This window comes from Coffea arabica, chromosome 5e, assembly GCF_036785885.1.
Source record: "Coffea arabica cultivar ET-39 chromosome 5e, Coffea Arabica ET-39 HiFi, whole genome shotgun sequence".
NCBI lineage: Eukaryota > Viridiplantae > Streptophyta > Magnoliopsida > Gentianales > Rubiaceae > Coffea > Coffea arabica.
In genome coordinates, this window is record NC_092318.1 from 43,293,811 (window position 1) to 43,312,697 (window position 18,887).

The following is an 18,887-nucleotide window of genomic DNA, read 5'->3' on the forward strand; positions in this document are numbered from 1 at the left end:
GGTTAAGGCTAGTTTGAGAGTCGAGCAGAGAAATGTACAGATATAAATAAGGATTTATATTTTATATACTGATAGTATATACACTTTCATCATTAGATGTATGATACATAATTCGAATGTAAATTTGAAATTCAAAATTTGCATATGTATCGTACATCCAACCGTTATAATTTCATACACTGTCAGTGTATATAAGATTTAACTTATAAATAATAGATTAATCTTTTATACACAGATAGTCTGTATAGTGTTGGTTTTGGATAAATGAGAATTATGCAAAATTTGAATTCAAAAATTAACGGTGATAGTGTATACACTGTCATAATATACATTGTCATAATATATAAGATTTATTCATAAATAGTTACGGGTTTTTTTAACGGGTATCCCATGATACTCTTGTTAGACTAACGTTATATCTAATTTAATATGTGAATACAAATTCACATTTATTGTACCTATTAATGGGACACTTTACCAAATTAATTACATTTTTGCCAAAATTAACACTTGAGGCACCTCTTAATGGGGCACCCGTTAATTATACCCAAAAATTAATTAGAGGGAAAAAGAAAAAGGAACCAATTTTTAGTGCATGACCTCTTTGTCTTGTTTGGTAATATAAGACAAAATATATGATGACGTTTTATTTATTTGTATCCATAATTTTTCCCTTTACTACTTAGAGAGTAGTTTGGGCGCTAGATTCACCATCTCACTTTCTATTACAATGTTTATCTAATTATTTTATCATGTAATTTTACGTACAACACTTTGTGAATGAACCGTGTAGTATATTCACATGTCACGGGGAAAAAGAATAGAGAATGAAACAGAAATTAGCACAGAAAGTAGGATAAAGAGTCTAGCGCAGGGGTGGAGGGAAGGGGGGGCCAGGGGGGGCAACCGCCCCCACTCCAATTGTTAAAAAAAAAATTCTACGTAAAAAATTTTTTATTATATTGTTTTGCCCCCCCCAAAATATTGATAAAAATTTTCACTTTGCCCCCCCTCCAATTGTTATAAAAAAAATTTCTAAGTAAGAAAATTTTTATTATATTGTTTTGCCCCCCCTCCCCAAAATATTGATAAAAAATTTCACTTTGCCCCCTCTCAAGGACCCAAACAATAATGTTTGAAAGTTATTTGGACTTGGTCCAAATAACAGAGACTCGCCCCCCTAATTGTAATTCCTAACTTCGCCACTGGTCTAGCGTCTATAAATTGGCATCTTTATCTCACTGTTTTGTCGTGTAATTTAACATGCAACACTTTGTGTTTTGTGAATTAACCATTGTATCATGTTCACAGGTCGTTGGAAAAAAAAAATAGAGGGTGGAACATAAATTGGCATAGAATGTGGAATAGAGGGTAAAGTTTAAGGAATTGGCATTATTAAATCTTTGTGTGCCACTTATATTTGACTTATGGTTCTTCTCTCAAACTTCGGAGAGAAAATTATTATTAGCTCTCAATCATTTTAAGTTACCTCAATTTTATAAGTGCCCAGTTGAAAGAAAGGCATATGCCTCCTCCAAAGTCGTAAGCGAGCTATAAGAAAAGCCATTTAACGGCAGGCTTAGTATTGCTGCCCCACAAAAGGCGTATCCATGCAACGTAAGAACCCAGAACTTAAGACCACGCCTTCAGTACTTGGGTTTTCCCCTCATAAAAGTTGCTAACTTTTTCAATCTTTCACTTAGACCTTATTTGATAACCTAATTCAACGCTTAAATTTAATGGATTCAAATTTTAACATGTTCAGACCTGTTTAATAATAAAAAATAGAACATCTGAATTAATTAAATAACACTGAATTTTTTAGGCCAAATTTGGTTCAAAATATAAATGATAAGCTGTTCATTTATCACTTAATGTGATATAAACTCAAATGTATCAAATTTACTACTTAACAATTTAGTAACTTAACGGATTCAGAATTCAGAATTTAGATTTCAATTTTATCAAATGCATCTTTAATTAAGTATAATTCCAATCTGTGCCATTCTAGCACCCTCATTTCACTTGAAAAGTTGAGTTTCTGTAATTTTTATATTTATTGGTAGACAAATTATTGTTGACTTTTTTTTCTATATCAAGTCATCAAATCTTTAAGAGTAAAAAAAGAAAAAGAATAAAGGACGTCGAGAACTAAAACACAAGCAAACCTTCTTTTCTTTTGAGGGTGGGTCCAATTACAAGCAATCATCTGATTTTGCGCAACCCAAACATGAAGACAATGTTAACCACTGTGCTTAGCTCAATGGGCTTCAAATTCTCTGTTCCCAAATAGTCTCTGTCCCCTATGCCCCTTCTTTGTATAGCTGCCACGTGTCCCTAGTCTTTTGTTAACCTAAACTCAAATAAATCGATAATAATCGGTTTATAAGTTTTGTTAACCCAAACTCAAACAAACCGATAATAGTCGATTCTATGTCCCCTCTGTCCTTTATTTGTACAGCTGCCACGTGTCCCTAGCCTTTTGTTAACCCAAAATCACATAAATCGATAATAATCGGTTTACAAGTTTTGTTAACCCAAACTCAAACAAACCGATAATAGTTGATTGACAGGTTTACTCAAAGGCTGATTTTACAGATAACTCAAAACTATTAAGTAATTAATTTTAAATCATCGCACTTACATAATTATGAGATGTAAAAAAATTAGAAAGAGCTAAATAAGTTGATATAAACACACATATGGGGTAGGGTTTAAGAAAAAGATGACTTGGGATAAAAAATAAAGAAGAGTTGTAGTTGATTTTTATGTTTATGATCAACAAGACTCTTTTTTGTTAAAAAGAAAATAAAAAAAAAGTTTTGAGTTATCGGATTATTTGAGTTTGGATTAACAAAACTTGTAAATCGATTATTATCGTTTTATTTGAGTTTGGGTTAACAAAAAACTAGGGACACATGGCAGCTATACAAATAAGGGGCAAAGGGGACATAGACTATTTTGGGGACAGAGGATTTGAAGCCCGTAAAAAAGGGTCTAAGTCCATTTGAGCCGAAAAAGTCGAAAAAAACAAAAAACCGAAAGAAACTTTGTCCCAATGGGTACCCATTTATTGCTCAAATATTCCCATTAGTTGTTTGAGATAATCCCATTTAAGGCCCAATTAATCCCCAATCTGTTAGAGTCTATCCTGCACAAAATCCCTTGGAACATGGACAGGCCATTGGACTTGAAGTCATTTGCCATCTTTAGTTGAAACCATCAAATGGGTGGAAAATATTACAAAACTTATTGTATTTCACAATTGAAGGGGGAAAATTACCACCAAACTAAACTACAATTTGAATAAAAAAATCATATCCCTAAGACAGAATTTGGAATCCTATAGTTCACCTTTCATACAACCTATCAAATGTGTAAATTAAAATGTAAAATTCTATGAGCCATTTTTCGTTTTTATTACAGAAAAAGTCCAATTCTACAACATGGAACTTGTACTTGCGATTATACTAACCTCACTTAAATATTTCTTGGCAAGAATGAAAGGTTTAACCATCAAATAAATGTTATTTTTAAAGAAACTTGGTGCATTATAAGTTCAGATTGATACACAGAATTAAGACTCAACATCTTTTTTTTGAGCCCTTGAGTTTATGTGACAATGTTCACCTTTGGTTTCTCTTGCTTGTTGCCCCAAGCATTGGTTTATCATTCCTTTCATTTTCTCCAAAATTAGTTATTGGTTTCTCTTGAAGTTCTTTGACTTTTGTTGTTTCATTGTTTCGCATATGAATTGAACTTTTATCTGGAGAATTATGCAGCTAAATTGGGAAAACACTTCAAGGACAGAAACCAAAAAAGGAGAAAAAAAAAAGCTGATAACTAGTGCCGGTTACCTTGAAATGCTGGAAAACCAAAAAGCTTTTACCAAAGAAGTTGTTGAGACTAATGATGAGCTTCCAAACCAGGAAATTCCTTGAAACTTTCCCCTTTTTTCTGCTTCAACTTTGTGGACTGGTATTGATTAACATTGCAAGTAGAGACATGAATGAATGAGGAAGCAGTCAAATTAGTGAGAGCGGATAAAAATTGAGAATTTGGCTTAGGTTCCAACGTCCACAGACGTGGACGTGCAAGAAAAATGACAGGGAGATTACGATATACATGTACAATTTCAAGGGGAAAAGTCGGTGAAATTTTTTAAACATACATTTCCTTTGTGTCCTTTCTGGCCTAGCCTTTCTCTATATGGCATCATCAGCCATGACTTGCTGAAGTATAAGATCAGCAAAGAAAATTTATAGATATTAAATCAAGAGAAAAGAAAACAAAAAATCAAAAGTCAGCTTTCAAAATTTTCTATAAACTTATCTGTGACTTAAATAAGGCAAGAATCAGACTAGTCCAAGAGCATAATCGAAATCAAAACTGAACTGGTGTTTACCTTAGAGCTATGGTCAAGTAAAAGAGTAACTTTGGGTGATAATCACTTTTGATATGGTTATGTTCTGAAAACCTGCCATGTGGATGTCCGAATAAGAGAAATACCTCATCATATTTTTTTTGGGTATATCTAAAACACTAGTTAAAATATAATTTAGGTGTTATATTATTGAAAATATAAAATCAATTAGGGAAAATAAATAAATACAAGCGAGAGTAGGTAAGATTAAATAGGAAAAATATGTAGATACAAGAGATGATAAGTTAGGTAAATTTTATGTATGTTAACCAGTATCCATTGGTTAACACTAGTTAGGAAAATCCTTTTTTTTTTTTTCACAAATTCGAATGATGTATATTATGATTTTGGAAAAGTTGAGTTTAGGAAATTTTATAGTTTGATTGAATTTCCTCATACACATATGAAAAGTCATTGTGTAGGAAAATTTCAACTTTAATTAATTTTCTTTCTTCATGGCCCTCCCTTCAATCCTCTCGATCTGCAAGAATTGTTCAAGAATTCCGGTGCGCTCCATTGACAATTTTGTTCAAGAATTGTGCAAGTTCTGACATAATTTTTTTACAAATTAATGATAGCAGTTTAATTTACAGTTCAATGCAACAATTCTTCTAACTTAGATTAGTTTAGAGGGACGGAGAAACTAAAGTTTTGTAATTTAAGCACATGATGCAGAAAAACATAGTAAGTAATTTTGGCAACTAGTGGCCATCTCGGAGGACTTTTGAAAAATTTTTGAAAAATAATATTCTTCTCTATGCGTTTCGTTGGCTATTCTTAATTAGTTGATTGAGATTGACATTCTATCATACTGATTATTGTAGGAAGTATTTAAGGTGAAATTGGAGCATTAAAAGTTACATTAAAGAAAAGTTAGTGCTTATTCATTAAAATTTTGCTACATCATTACTCCACATCATGATCCTACATACTGTTAACTAAGACGCCGGAAAAAAAAAGAGAAAAATTTAGCGTGTAATTTTGAAATGTTAATTGAGCAATAGAGGCTCACATGTTAATGCATCTTTCTCACATGAACCTTTCCAGAAATTGTTTACTATAACAAATTCCTACATCATTGTTAATTGGACAAGGAGAGGACAAGGAGAATGTATTTGGCAGATACCTGACAAAAGCAGTTTTCGTACCCTTTTTTTCAATAACTCAACAGAACGGTTGACTACATCAAATTTGAGTACCATCCCGTATTCCCTGACCTGCCATTTTGGCACTTGCATTTTTTCAGAGCATAATGGAAATGTATCAAGGAATAGTCACAAAAAACTGTATCACTGCTCCAGTTACAATCAAGTATAGAAAAAACATCATCTAGGTAGGAATAGAAATCTACACATGATGAAAAACAGCAAAACTGTAATACAGCTAAGGAAGAAGTATGTCCTGAAATGAAATTTGGCGCTGGTGGACAAGGCTTCAATCAACACTTGTTTTTGCAACATCACCTCTCTTGCAGCAGCAGTTTTGTGGCCACCTGACAAACAACACTTGATTAGTATAGTTAGAAACAAAAATCCATGATACTAACGCAAGTACGATCATGGAAATTACATTATTGTAATTCTACTTCCTTCCTTCCAACTTATTGTGGCTCTCAATATGAAATTTGGAATTTAAACATTTGCAAACATATACACCCTGTAACATACGTAGAAAGCATCTTCAGAGAAGGGGAAAACAAGACAACTTTCAACAGCAAGAAATGAAAAAATGAAAAAAAAAAACATAGAGATCAGCTCATTTATGGAATAAATTAATAAAGACACTAAATTCAGAAACAAACAAGGAGGAGGAAAGAGATAGACCATAAAATATTTAAATTTATAGAACTAAGAAAAAATTAAAAAATATTATAAAGCTGTATGCAGCAGATTGTATGGATGAATATAAGAAATGGCGCAGTTCGTAGTTCAGCATTATAGGGAAGGTTGTCAGCAGAAGAAAACTTGAGCCTCACTAGAAATAGGAGAAAGACAGAGAACATGCAATAGCTTAAAATGAAAAAAGAAAATGACATAAAGAAATTTATAACGACGTTGAACTCAAAAATAAATAAGAAAGAAAGAGAAACTAATGTACTTAAATCTATTTTCCCATCAGAACAACTCAAAAGGTGTTAGCAGTTCCGCACCTCAAGATAGTTAAAAAAAAAACCTTGAGCTCAATACGGAAAGTATTAATATTGATTCCTACACAATAGCAAATTCTATGCTAGTGGAGAAGTAGATCATTTTGGGGGGAAAAAAAACCTCAAAGAAAGGGGAGAAAACACGTACATGAGAACCAGTTAGGATTTTGATCAAACAAGTGGTCTTCACCAATCCCACCGATCTATGGTAAAAAATGGGCCGAGGGCTTTTTTGGCACACAGATTGTCCCACTCTAATGATTCCCACCATTCTTTATCTCCCCTGATTTTACGAAGAGTGCTAGGAAGAGATGGTGGTCCGTCGATGGTGGAAAGAAACAAAGGTAGCCTCTTTAAATTTGGACAACCGAATATGTTAATCTCAGAGATTGAATCGCAGATCATGGCTGCCTTGCAAATGCTCTTCAGTTGTGGCAGGTTTTCCAGATTCAACCACCGTAATTTCGGAAGGGTGACAGTAGCGGTGCCTCCTTCACTTGAAGTCAATTGGGTGCCTTCTCCTCCTCCTTGTCCTGCTCCATTGCCATCTGCTGCTATCTCCTCCAGTCCTTCACAATTGTAAACGTGTAATTCTTCAAGATTTTGAAGGCTCTGCAGCAGCTGCACCGTGAATAGCTGCTTCATGTCATGATATCCAGAAATGCTCAATTTTTTGAGGGAAGAAAAGGTGCCAGCTGGAGGCAAATATGGTGGTCCGTCGATGGTGGAAAGAAACGAAGGCAGCCTCTTTAAATTTGGACAATTAAATATTACGATAACCTCAATTGATTTGTAGATCATGGCTGCCTTGCAAATGTTCTTCAGTTGTGGCAGGTTATCCAGACGCAACCGCCTTAATTTCGGAAGGATGACAGTGGCGGTGGCTCCTTCACTTGAAGTCAATTGGATGCCTTCTCCTCCTCCTTGTCCTACTCCATCGCCATCTGCTGCTATCTCCTCCAGTCCCCCACAATCTTCAACTGTTAATGTTTCAAGATTTTGAAGGCTCTGCAGCAACTGCACCGTGAATAGCTGCTTCATGTTGTGACATTTAGAAATGCTCAATGCTTTGAGGGAAGAAAAGGTGCCAGCTGGAAGCAAATATGGTTCTGATTCTCCGTAAAAAAGACCAACCAGATTTGGCAACCTTATGAGGATTAGCATTTTAGGACCACGGAGTGGACTGAAAGACGAGACTTCCAACTGATCATGTGGAGCAGCAGAGGACAATTGCAGGAGCTCTATTCCAACCAAATCCACAATAGTCAATTGAGATAAGTGGTTTAAATTTATAAAATTCTTAAAAACATCTGACAAGCACCTAATGCCCATGCCCTCACAATCCTTGATTGTCAGAACTTCCATGTCATCTGGCAGATAGTTTGATCCTCTACCAAGTTTACACTGATGGAAATACAGTTGTTTCGGGTTCCTACAATAAATGCGCCCCTTCCGATCCTTAGTTAAGATGTCATTGATATAAACACGATAATATTTTGGCCACCAAGTAATTTTATAGAAGTCCGTCAAAGACAAACATCCTTCAAAAATTTCTAATTGGTTCAACACTTCTGGATCATTAACTTGTACGCTACCATAGGGTGGCAATAATAGCCGTTGAAGACGGTGAAATTGGGAAAATGTCCCTTTTGGTATTTTCTTTTGACTTAAAAACTCACACTCGTCCAAGTTAAACCTTTCGAGATTGACCAGTGACTCCCAGCCTTTAGGTAAATCCTCAATCTTAGTTCTGGATAGGTCCAAATCCCTCAATTGCTTAAGCTTTCCCAGTGGTGGCACGGATCGGAGGCATATACAACCCCTCAAAATCAAGGCAGTGAGATTCACCAAGTCTGAAACAGAATTAGGCAGCTTTGTTATACCTTCGCACCGAGATAGATTCAAAACTTTAAGTCCACACATGTGCCGAAAGAATGAATCTGGGATTTCTTCTATGGAAACATCAGAAAGAAGCAAGGTTGAGAGCTTAGGACAATTTGGTGACCAGTCTGGTGGAATTTCTATTTTTATACGTGGAAATATATCTGAATAGAAGGAGACTGCATGGAGATCTTGGGTCCACTCTTCTTGTTCCATTGTTGTTACTTTTGAATCTTCCTGTCTTAAGCTTTTCACCAAGAATCGTGGTACATCATCTCTGCTCCTCTCTGGTTTGGAGTTTCCATGCGTGATCCTTATTGCCATATCTCTGACCAAATCATGCATCTTCACACAGTCAACCCCTATGAAATCTGTAGTTTTTTCTAGTAAGCAAACTTTTATCAGTTTGTTTAATATCGTTTGACCTTGATCAACTGCTTTTGACCATGATTCCCGTTTTGACATCAGCTCCACCCCAATAAACAGGTCAATTAGTTCCTCTCTTTTTATATCACTATCTTCCGGATAAAGACAGCAATACAAGAAGCAATTCCTTTCACATTTATTCAGGCGATTGAAACTCCATTCCAGGATGCGAAACACCTTCTTTTCCATCTTGTCGTGACCTACTGAACATGCTTTCAAGTCTTCCAATGCATTTCTCCACTCGCACATCTCGTTCACACCTTTCATGCTCCCAGCCACTGTGACAATACCAAGAGGCAATCCATCATACCTTTTCGCAACGGACTTGGCAGTATCTTTCAAATCTCCATCAAGCAAGGTCTCGCTGCCAAGTGTACGCTCGAACAAACCCCAAGCTTCCTCTGTGTCCAAAGTTTTCAACTCAAATTTGCTTTGGCATCGCATCTGGTTGCACACTTCTAATGAGCGTGTAGTCAAAATCAGTCTGCAATTTCTTGCATCAATCCCTAAGCTGTCTAAACAAAAGTATTCCCAAACATCATCCAACATGAGCACTACCATTTCCTCCATTTTCTTGAATGCGTCACGCAACCTACGTGCCCTTACTTTTTCATCATCCACGTCTGACAGATCAAGCCCTAAGCGTTTAGCAACGTCACCTTGCAGCCTTTTGACGGTAAAATCTTGGGAGACAGAAATCCAATAAACCTTGGATTGAGTATTCTTAAGGAGGTGATCATGGATGTGGTCCGCCAATGTTGTCTTACCCACGCCACCCATCCCCCAGATCCCAATCCTTAAGATCTCACTGGTGTCCAACCATGCTGTGATTGTTTCCACACCTTTGCGAAACATTTCTCCAAATAATTCTGTTATTTCTCGCGGCTCACCTCTGCTCTCAGAAGCCTCAAGGCAAAGCTCACCAAAATGATCACTATCACTTTGCACCATCAGTTGCTCTACAATCTCGTCCATTTTCTCCACTCTTTTCCCACTGCTAATTGCATTTTCTAGAAATCCACCCTCTTGTATGCTCGTTTCCAATGCACCGAATTCATTCTCTATGTTTGCTACCTCATCAAACCAATTCTCAACCTCCCTTTTCCTTTTCTTAGTACCTGATCTTTCTGCATCTTTCACTTTCGACTCGAAGTCAATTTTCCTTTTGCTTAATCTTTGCAACTTCGCTTCGAGCGACCTTAGATTATCAACCAAATAGTACAACTTCGTTCCTTTGTCGAGTGCCCAATCCGCAAGTTTCTCTATTAATTTTCCAGTGAGCTCCATTACCTATCAAAGTGACGAGAGAATCTCTAAAAATTCCAGTTATCTACCAATAACGTTGTTCAATAAAGGCAGCATAATAATCCATTTGGAAAATTTTGAAACAGGGCATTTCCAAACTTAGTTTGACAAATTTGAACTCGGTGAGGAAACTAAACAATTAGCCGATTAATGTTGGATTCTACATAATGGTATCCTCAACTTTTAATCAACGTTTCTTTTTGCATTTATTTTTCAATATGTTAAAGATGAAAAAGACTTTTTCTCATATTCAACTATTTATCAAATACAACTTTCTTGCGCTGAATGAAATGTTCATGAAGTATACAGTAGTAATTTTATATTTTTTGGGTACAACACGATGTTTCTTCTCACTAATATAATTTTTCTTTTTCTTATTTGTGGCAAATGGTATCTTAATTACTTTTTAAAATTTTTTTGATAAATAAATTTTAGGTCAATTGGTGTGTATGTCGAATTACTCACCACTCATTCGACAAATACCAAACGACAAAATAGTCCGATTAAAGGCCTCACAGAATTCAAGAATATATCAAACTGTAAGCTCATCTGTGATTCTTCCCATTGGCAAAAAAAATAAAATATTTACTACAATATGTGGAGAAATATCAATGTGACATGAAGAACCATGTAAACCCGCTTCATTAGTTTTTTTTTCTTTTCTGTCGATTTTTAAATTTTGAGTGTATCAAACCAAAAAATTTAAATGAAATAGGTAACAGGAGTTGCACCCTAATGCATTATGTCTCAAATACATTATTTTAAGAAAGGAGAAAGAGGATGAAGAGTAAGAAAAAAATGTCTCAAAACTTGAAAGGGAGGCTGTTAATAAACATGGACTCCTCTAATACCTTCCCATTTGATAGGGAAGAAGAGCACATAAACACGGAGTCGTCCAATTTGGTGGGCTTAATTAAGAATGTTAATAAATGAATCCGGATTTTGGTGGTTTTGAGATCCCGATTTGGATCAACTCATTCTGCCCAAGAATCGGCCCCACTACAGCCCTTTGTTTAGATCCAGGAAACCCACAAGGTCCTATTACTAGCCAATTTCATATTACTCCACAAATTTGCAAACGTATAATTAATTTAGGTACATCAAATATTATTACAGAAAAGCACTTTCGATCTTCAAGCTTTTGACCATTATCTCATTAATATGTCAAACGAATTTTTGCTAATTGACTATTCTATTTTTCCTATTAATATTACTCTATTTCATTTGGCCCTTGAAGACATTTTTAAACTCAAAAATTTTCTTGTTCTTTTTAGAGAACTGTATATCTGAATTAATCAGGGAGAAGGGGATCTTCATGATAGTTGATTATAAAGTATAACATCATGGTAAGCTCTGGAATTTAGCAAGCTAGTAGTCCAAACATTTATCTTCTCTAATGAATTGATAACAAAACTTTTGCACCTATAATAATATCCGAATTTCTTGCCAAAAAATGTCCATTATATAAAAAGGGAAAAATCGTTCAAAACGTCCCTCACATTTAAAAGTGTAATTTCATATTCCTTACAAATTCATATTGGTCAAATTTGGTCCCTACTTGAGTTTCCAACTAATTTTTTATTGGAATCTATCACGTGCCTTGCACGTGATCATTTTTTAAGGGTAAAATTGTTAAATTAATTTTATACAATTCAATCCATAATCCCTCATATTTCTCAATATAAATTTTTTTGTCTTTCACATTTCATAAAATGAATTTTTTTGTCCCTCACATTTTACAAAATAACTTTTTTCATCCCTCATTGATCATGTGTATGAATACTTTTCTTTAAATCCATATATATATATATATATATCTATTTAATTTCACTTGAACAACACAAATAGCATGTGTACAACTACAATTATGCTATTTAGACGAAATCAAATAATTTGGACATTGTCAAGTGTTTTATATCGAATTAAATTGATAAAAAAAATAATCAAAGAAAAAGTATGACAAAAAGAAGTAAGTAATCGGCACTTTCAAATTTTAAGACAATCACAAGATAAGTAATTCAATTGCTGGTCTTAAAGATGGCGAGTAGAAATTTCAAATTTAAACTGCAATTCATTAGTATGACTATAGAATTCAAATTAGGACCCATTAATTAGATGGCCTTATTATACAACTCAATAAACGAATTATTACTAAAAGAGAAAAGGCCACAAATATTGAACAAATTCACATGGTGAAATCAAATAAATATATTCATGGGTTTAAAATAAAATTGTTAGTTTTAAACCCATGTATATATCTATTGAATAGCATGTGGACAACTACAATTAACTTGTTGAGGTGAAATCAAATAGAGATATGTTATACGCTATTCGTATTATTCAGGTGAAATCAAATAGATATATACGTGGATTAAAAAAAACTATTCATATACATAGTCAATAAGGGATTAAAAAATTATTTTATAAAATGGGAGGGATGAAAAAATTTATTCTGTGAAATATGAGGGACGAAAAAATTCATTTTACGAAATGTAAGAGACTATGAGTCAGATTATATAAAATTTGATTTGACAATTTTGCCCCTAAAAAATAATTACATGCAAGGCACGTAATGGATTCCGACTAAAAATTAGTAGGAAACCTAGATAGGGACCAAATTTGATCAATATGAATTTGTAAGGGACGTAAAATTACACTTTTAAAAGTAAGGGACGAAAAACGTTATTTTACAAAATGTGAGGGATGTTTTGAACAATTTTCCCTATAAAAAGCTTGAAGAGAGCACTCTATGTATTGAAGGGGCAAAAAAAAGTGATCAAGATTTTTTGGCCTTAGAAATCTAAATATACAACTACAAAAATTTACAAAATCAAGGTTGAATGTGATATCATTGTAACTTGAAATGAGAAAAAGTTATCTTCAAGAAGTTGAGAACTACAAAACTCTGCCAAAATATAAAAGTTTGTATTATATTTCGATCATTGCACCATTGATTTTGTGGTGTAAATTTATCCCACTTGATGCGGCTAACTTTTTTTTTAAGTGCATGATTCATCTGTTAAAAAATTTTCATCAGGAAAATGCATGTTCTTTGTTTGTCCCAAAACAAAAAAGAAAAGAAGAGCTATGCACGAAAACCTACTTCATTAGCCTTTGGGTTGGATACCTTGTGTAATTTTTTATTTCATTAATTTTAATTTTGAGTACATTAAATTAAAGATCTAAACGAAATAGGTAATAAGAGCTGTACTCTAAAAAATGTCAAGATAAAAATGGCTCAAACACTTTTTTTTCTCCAAAAAAAAGAACAAGAAGAAAATGTCTCAAAACATCCTACCTAGATAGAAATATGTCAACAGTTTTTCCTTTTTTGAAAAAAAATTGAAAGGAAGGATGCTACAGTACTACAGTAGACTACTCTCCTCATTTCATACGCACATAAAACTCATAACGTGCTCTAAAACATTTAATTTGGTAGAAAGAAGTAGTCCAATTATGCTGATTCAATTATGCATTTTAGTAAATGAAACTGATATGCAACTTTTTTTTTATAACAAAAAAATTGATATGCATCTGGTGTAAGAAAATTTTTATAAAAATTCAAGATTTTATGTAAAAGCTTATAAATTATAAGATTAAGGCCAAGATCCGAATATGTTTCCACACTCAACAGGATCAATTTACTCCTATAGATCCATCCTGTCCCCGGATCTAGTTTTGGTAGTATTAGTTAGGTCCAGGTTTGGATCGTCTCATTCTGTCCTTTATCAAGCTAGTAGTCCAAACATCAAGGTAGGTTTTCGTGGTAAGCTCTGGAATTTATCAAGCTAGTAGTCCAAACATTTATCTTCTCTAAAGAATTAATAACAAAACTTTTGCACCTATAATAATAATGGCCCTCGTGAAGGAAGTTCCGGAAGTGTCCAAAGAAAAGCTAGTGGAATTGTATTTGATCAAATACCTCGATTATCAACCAATTTGTCTTTGCCTACCTCAAAGCATGAGATGCAACGCTGGCTACAAGTTAGGAATCCAAACGATTGCACTTACAGATATATCCAAAGAATTGCACATAATTTTAAATCCAAAAAAGTATATTGCAACTCTCTTGAGAGTTGCATCTACTTTTAAATTCAAAAAAAAGAAAAATCTATTGAACACTGTACCATTGATTACTAAATGTCAGGATAGAGATAATTTAAACTTAAATACCAATGTGTGTGTGTATATGTGTATTTACCCTTTTGCTTATACCATAAAATTGACACCAAAACTTGGATTTTGACTTAGATTCAACAAGATCTAATAGTAAGCATCCAAAAAAAAATGATGATTGGGAAGATTGAATTAATACATTCACAAACATATATGAGAGACTAAGCTAATTTATACACATAAGAATATGTTTGGGCTAATATATAAATATAAATAAATAAATACACACACACATATACATATATATATATATATATATATATATATATATATATATATATATATATATATATATATATATATATCATTACGGCCTAGATCCAGCCCACATACAGCCTCTGTTCACATTTTATCTTCTCCAAAAGTTAATAAGAATTTGCAACTATGATAAAATTCAATTTTCTTGCCCAAAAATGCCAACGATGTGAAAAGCATGAAGAAATCAATCCATGTTGAAACAAAAGGAAGTAATCTGTGATTTTTATGCCTCGAAAAGCCATATATAATTAACATGAAGGCAGTGAGAAAAAACTTCAATATTAAGATGGATTATGATATCCTTTTACCTTACAATCTTGGACAACCAAAATTTTCGGGCCAAGTTATCTTGAAGACGCTCAGACCCTGCCAATACACAAAAGTGTGTATTATGTTTCCGTTAGTTTTCACTACTAAGAAGCAGCTCCAAAAATATTGAATTAAGACTCCAACAATTGAACTAAGATTTTTGTTCCAAGTAAAGCAATTATGTACTTGATGAAATAAGAAACAACTCTCACAATTACGAAATTGTGATGGTATGATCTCACTGTACCTGAAATTTTTACAAGCAAGCTTGAGAAGGCTGAAAGTCTTGAGACTGCCAAAGGTGTGTACTTTTTTTCTGTTTTTCTTTTGATTTTCTACGAGTATGATTGTTGAGTATTGAGGAATCAATGATAAAAGTTGAACTAATAGGAGACCATGACTGATTTAAATGGTCTTCCTCCCCATTTCATATGCAAAAAGTCAAAAGATTAATAATGTTGCCACAATGTTGTCACCGTTTTATCTCACATATCTCACATCTAAAAAAAAAGTGCTACAGTAATTATCTCAAATAAATCATCCAAATAAACTCATATCCAAACAAATCACAATATGTTGTTTTTATGGATTTTTTTTTTTTGCTATTCTTTTATGGCACAGGATGTGAACAATTTTGCTAAGGAGTTGAGCATTACAATATCTAAGTCAAGGTCTTCCTTCCCAGTTCATACCATACTGCCATTTTGAAGACTTAATGAAAGCTCCTTAAGGAAGTAGGGGACATTTCCAGGAAATGGTGCGGCAAAGACTTTGATGACTAAAGGGAAGAATTTCGGACACACGAAAAAGGGGAAGTAAACTATATATATAGTCTAATGAAATATAAGAGAAACAAATAAGAAGGAAAATGGTAAAAAAAATTATAAAATCAATCCTTTGCATAAATATGGCAAAAAGAGAGTTTTATTAAAAATATTAAGGTTAGTATTGTCATTTTAAATGGACAAGGGAGGTAGGTGTATTTTTGAAACTTTAGGGGAGCCAAGTGAAATTATTAGAAACCTCAGGGGAGATTTCTGAAATTATCCCTTTTAACAAGTGATAAGGTTTTAGCTTAATTCCAAATGATTTGCTTTTCACTTTTCATCATTGCACGGACAACTAAAAGCGACAACACTCCATTATTAATAGCGGGTCACCACCGAAAGGGAAAAGACTTTGCCGTTCACGTTGACGCGCGACGACATTGTCGAGAGGAAAAATCCATGAAGTTGAAGGGAGGCTTGAAGTGGGGAGCCTTCCCCTATCCTCGGTCTGTCTCTACCCATCTACACCTGCTAGTGCTCCGTGGCCGTGGGGGGCCACTTCTATTTTTATTTTTTTATTTGACTTTATTTATATATATGCATAATATTGTCATTAGGCCTTCGATCGAGTGGTCACTGCCAAGTCTTGATAATGTGAAAGGTTAATGATTCAAACCTTGCTTCCAATCAAATCAGGTGTTACTGAAATATGGTAGAGAGTTCTTTACCATTTCCTTTTAATGGTTGAGGACTATGGTCACAATTCACAAGAAATATTACCCAACTGTTATTATCTGAATAACACGTCTCTATTGCGAAAGCATAGAGTCCTTTACCGCTTGCCAAGCAATAGATTGTGCTGCCTGCTTTGATTTCGTAATGTGATTCCTAACTTCTATAACTTCCGTCGTGTGAAAAACTAAAAATATCCACAATGAGAATCTCATTTTCATGTAGCTATTTTCTCAAGTTTCAACAGAAGTTAGTGGAACAAGAATCAAATAGTTCCTGAGGGTCATGTTGTCTGAAATTTATACTTACCTAGCTCTGTTCAATCAATACCAATCTTTGGCTTTTCTTTACCCAAAAAATGCTCCATTCGTTGAGATCAATCAGGGTTATTCTTTGAGTGCAAGTTACTTAGCACAATCGCGGGCTCATTTTCTGCCTTTTCATTCATTGCAGGACTGCTCATCAGCTTGTTGATGCCTGCTTTAATTTTTGCCATCTCGATTAGTTTCTGATATTTCGCAGCAGAAGTCAAATCACATAACTAAGGTAGAGTAAATGGTGGAAATTTTCAATCTAGGTAAAATTAATTAGTCAAAGAAGAAGCAGTGTCCTTTGCAAGAGGACCTAGTGGTTCAGTTCTTCAAGTAAATACTTAGAAGCTGCTGTGGTAGGGCATAAATGTTTCAGATGATGCTCTTGGTAGGGCCTAAGCAGTTATCCGCATTGGCCTCCCATTTTTGGGGTAATATTCATGCCTGTCTATCACCGCTGCATCTGTTTCATATCTCCCCCTTTTTATTGTTTTTCCTTCTTATTAATCGATAATATTTACACAACTACTAGACGAACCTATACTAGAGAAGAATGTACTACACTCTTTGAATTTTACTCTTAATGCAAGGGTACGAGTCGTTTGCGTGTAATTTTGTCTAAGGTGGGAAAAATGAATGGATTCCTTAGCGAATAAGTATATTCTTATCATTAAAAATATTTAACTTTGAAGTAAAAATTATCTTCCATATATTTGTTGGAATATCCATTATGAAGGGACATCCTATAGAAAAGCAGATTAAAATTTTTGTTATTTATTTTCTCATATCTAAAATTTTTTTCAGATCTACATGTTAGATCTAAAATTTTTTGGATCTTCTGGTCAGATCTCAACATCAGTTTTGAGGCTGAACCAGTTGGATAGTAGATCTGAGGGAATGGACATACACAAATATCTATAGAGCGATTAGTTCAATTGATTAGATTTGATGTTTTGTGATTCACAGTGTAATCTTTTATATTTTGTAACTCTGTCAAATCTTAAGATTTTTAAGATCAAATATATCAGTGACATGTTCCATGTATTTTCTACCATATTACTTTGTCAAACAAATCGTGCTGGATGATTTCCAGCTAGATTATTAATAATATTGGCTTATGTTTTATCAAAAAATAAATAAATTCTAACCTCCAATCATATGTATATGAGGCCTACACATGATCAGGATCTTTATATTCGTTGCCGATTTAAAGAGTTATTTGGGGCAAACTCCTTGTAAATTTTAGTAGTGGGAGCCTTTCCGTATTGTTCTAAAATTCCTATTAATTTTGTACATTTGTGATTAATTTAATGTCAGATCTTATAGCATATTGGCCGTTGCTCCAAATATATAGTAGCAGGATTAGCAGAGCATTTATATTTTTCATAAGAAGTAACAATCAAAATTTCCTTTTAAGAAAAAAAAAAAAAAAAGCGAAGCAGACTTCCTTTCTCCATATAAAAATACTTTTTTTTAATTTGTTGTAATCAAGTTGCTTACTAACTTGCTATTAATATCCAATATATTACAAAATAAACAAGAAGTTATACACAACAATCATTGTGCATAATGGATCGATTATAGCGTAATTCCCAGCAACTTGGGGGGTCTTTTGTTTTGTTAGGGGTAGTCCGCTGGGTGCACGCGAACTTCGTGGGAAAGTGGTTGGCAAGCTGTCCGGTTTACATAAAGGTTGGGATTTTACCATGGAATATGTTGTCTACTTTTACTTTCGACCGCACTCAAATAGGGTAGGTGTCGCCTTTGTTGTCAACTGAATAATACCGTTTTGACCAAAAAAAAAAAAAAGACAAATTAATAGAGGGGTCCTTTTCCATGTGTACCAGGAGTTTTTTTAGGGATAATTTCAGAAACCTCCACTGAGGTTTCTAACAGTTTCATTTGTCACTTTCAAACTTTAAAAAATCTCACTTATCTCCTTTACTTTAAACTTTTTATATCATTTACAATTCTTTTTAAAATGTAATATTAAAGAAGACATTTTGGGAGAGTAAATATACTCTCATTTCAAATTTGCTTTTTTGCTGTCTTTCTTTTTATTACCAAAACAGTAAGCATATTATTAACAAATAAAAACAAAAAAAATGAATGAATGTTTATTTTGATTGGATAAAATATATTGTATTTTTTGA

At 33.8% G+C, this 18,887-nt stretch overlaps 1 protein-coding gene across 1 annotated transcript; it reads right to left on the reverse strand.

Moving 5' to 3' along the window:
- Nucleotides 1-5,537: 5,537 nt before the first annotated feature.
- LOC140006584 (probable disease resistance protein At1g61300) lies at nt 5,538-15,306 on the reverse strand. Its single transcript, XM_072048714.1, has 4 exons — nt 15,172-15,306; nt 14,924-14,981; nt 6,718-10,166; nt 5,538-5,915 (listed from the first exon to the last, which is right to left on the reverse strand). Exon 3 carries the CDS (start codon nt 10,161-10,163, stop codon nt 6,756-6,758), a length of 3,408 nt encoding a protein of 1,135 aa, XP_071904815.1. The 5' UTR covers nt 10,164-10,166; nt 14,924-14,981; nt 15,172-15,306; the 3' UTR covers nt 5,538-5,915; nt 6,718-6,755.
- Between the last annotated feature and the right edge of the window lie 3,581 nt (nt 15,307-18,887).

What these genes read in the sequence shown, in the direction of transcription:
- LOC140006584 (XM_072048714.1), bottom strand. Translation starts at nt 10,163, where the DNA reads ATGGAGCTCACTGGAAAATTAATAGAGAAACTTGCGGATTGGGCACTC.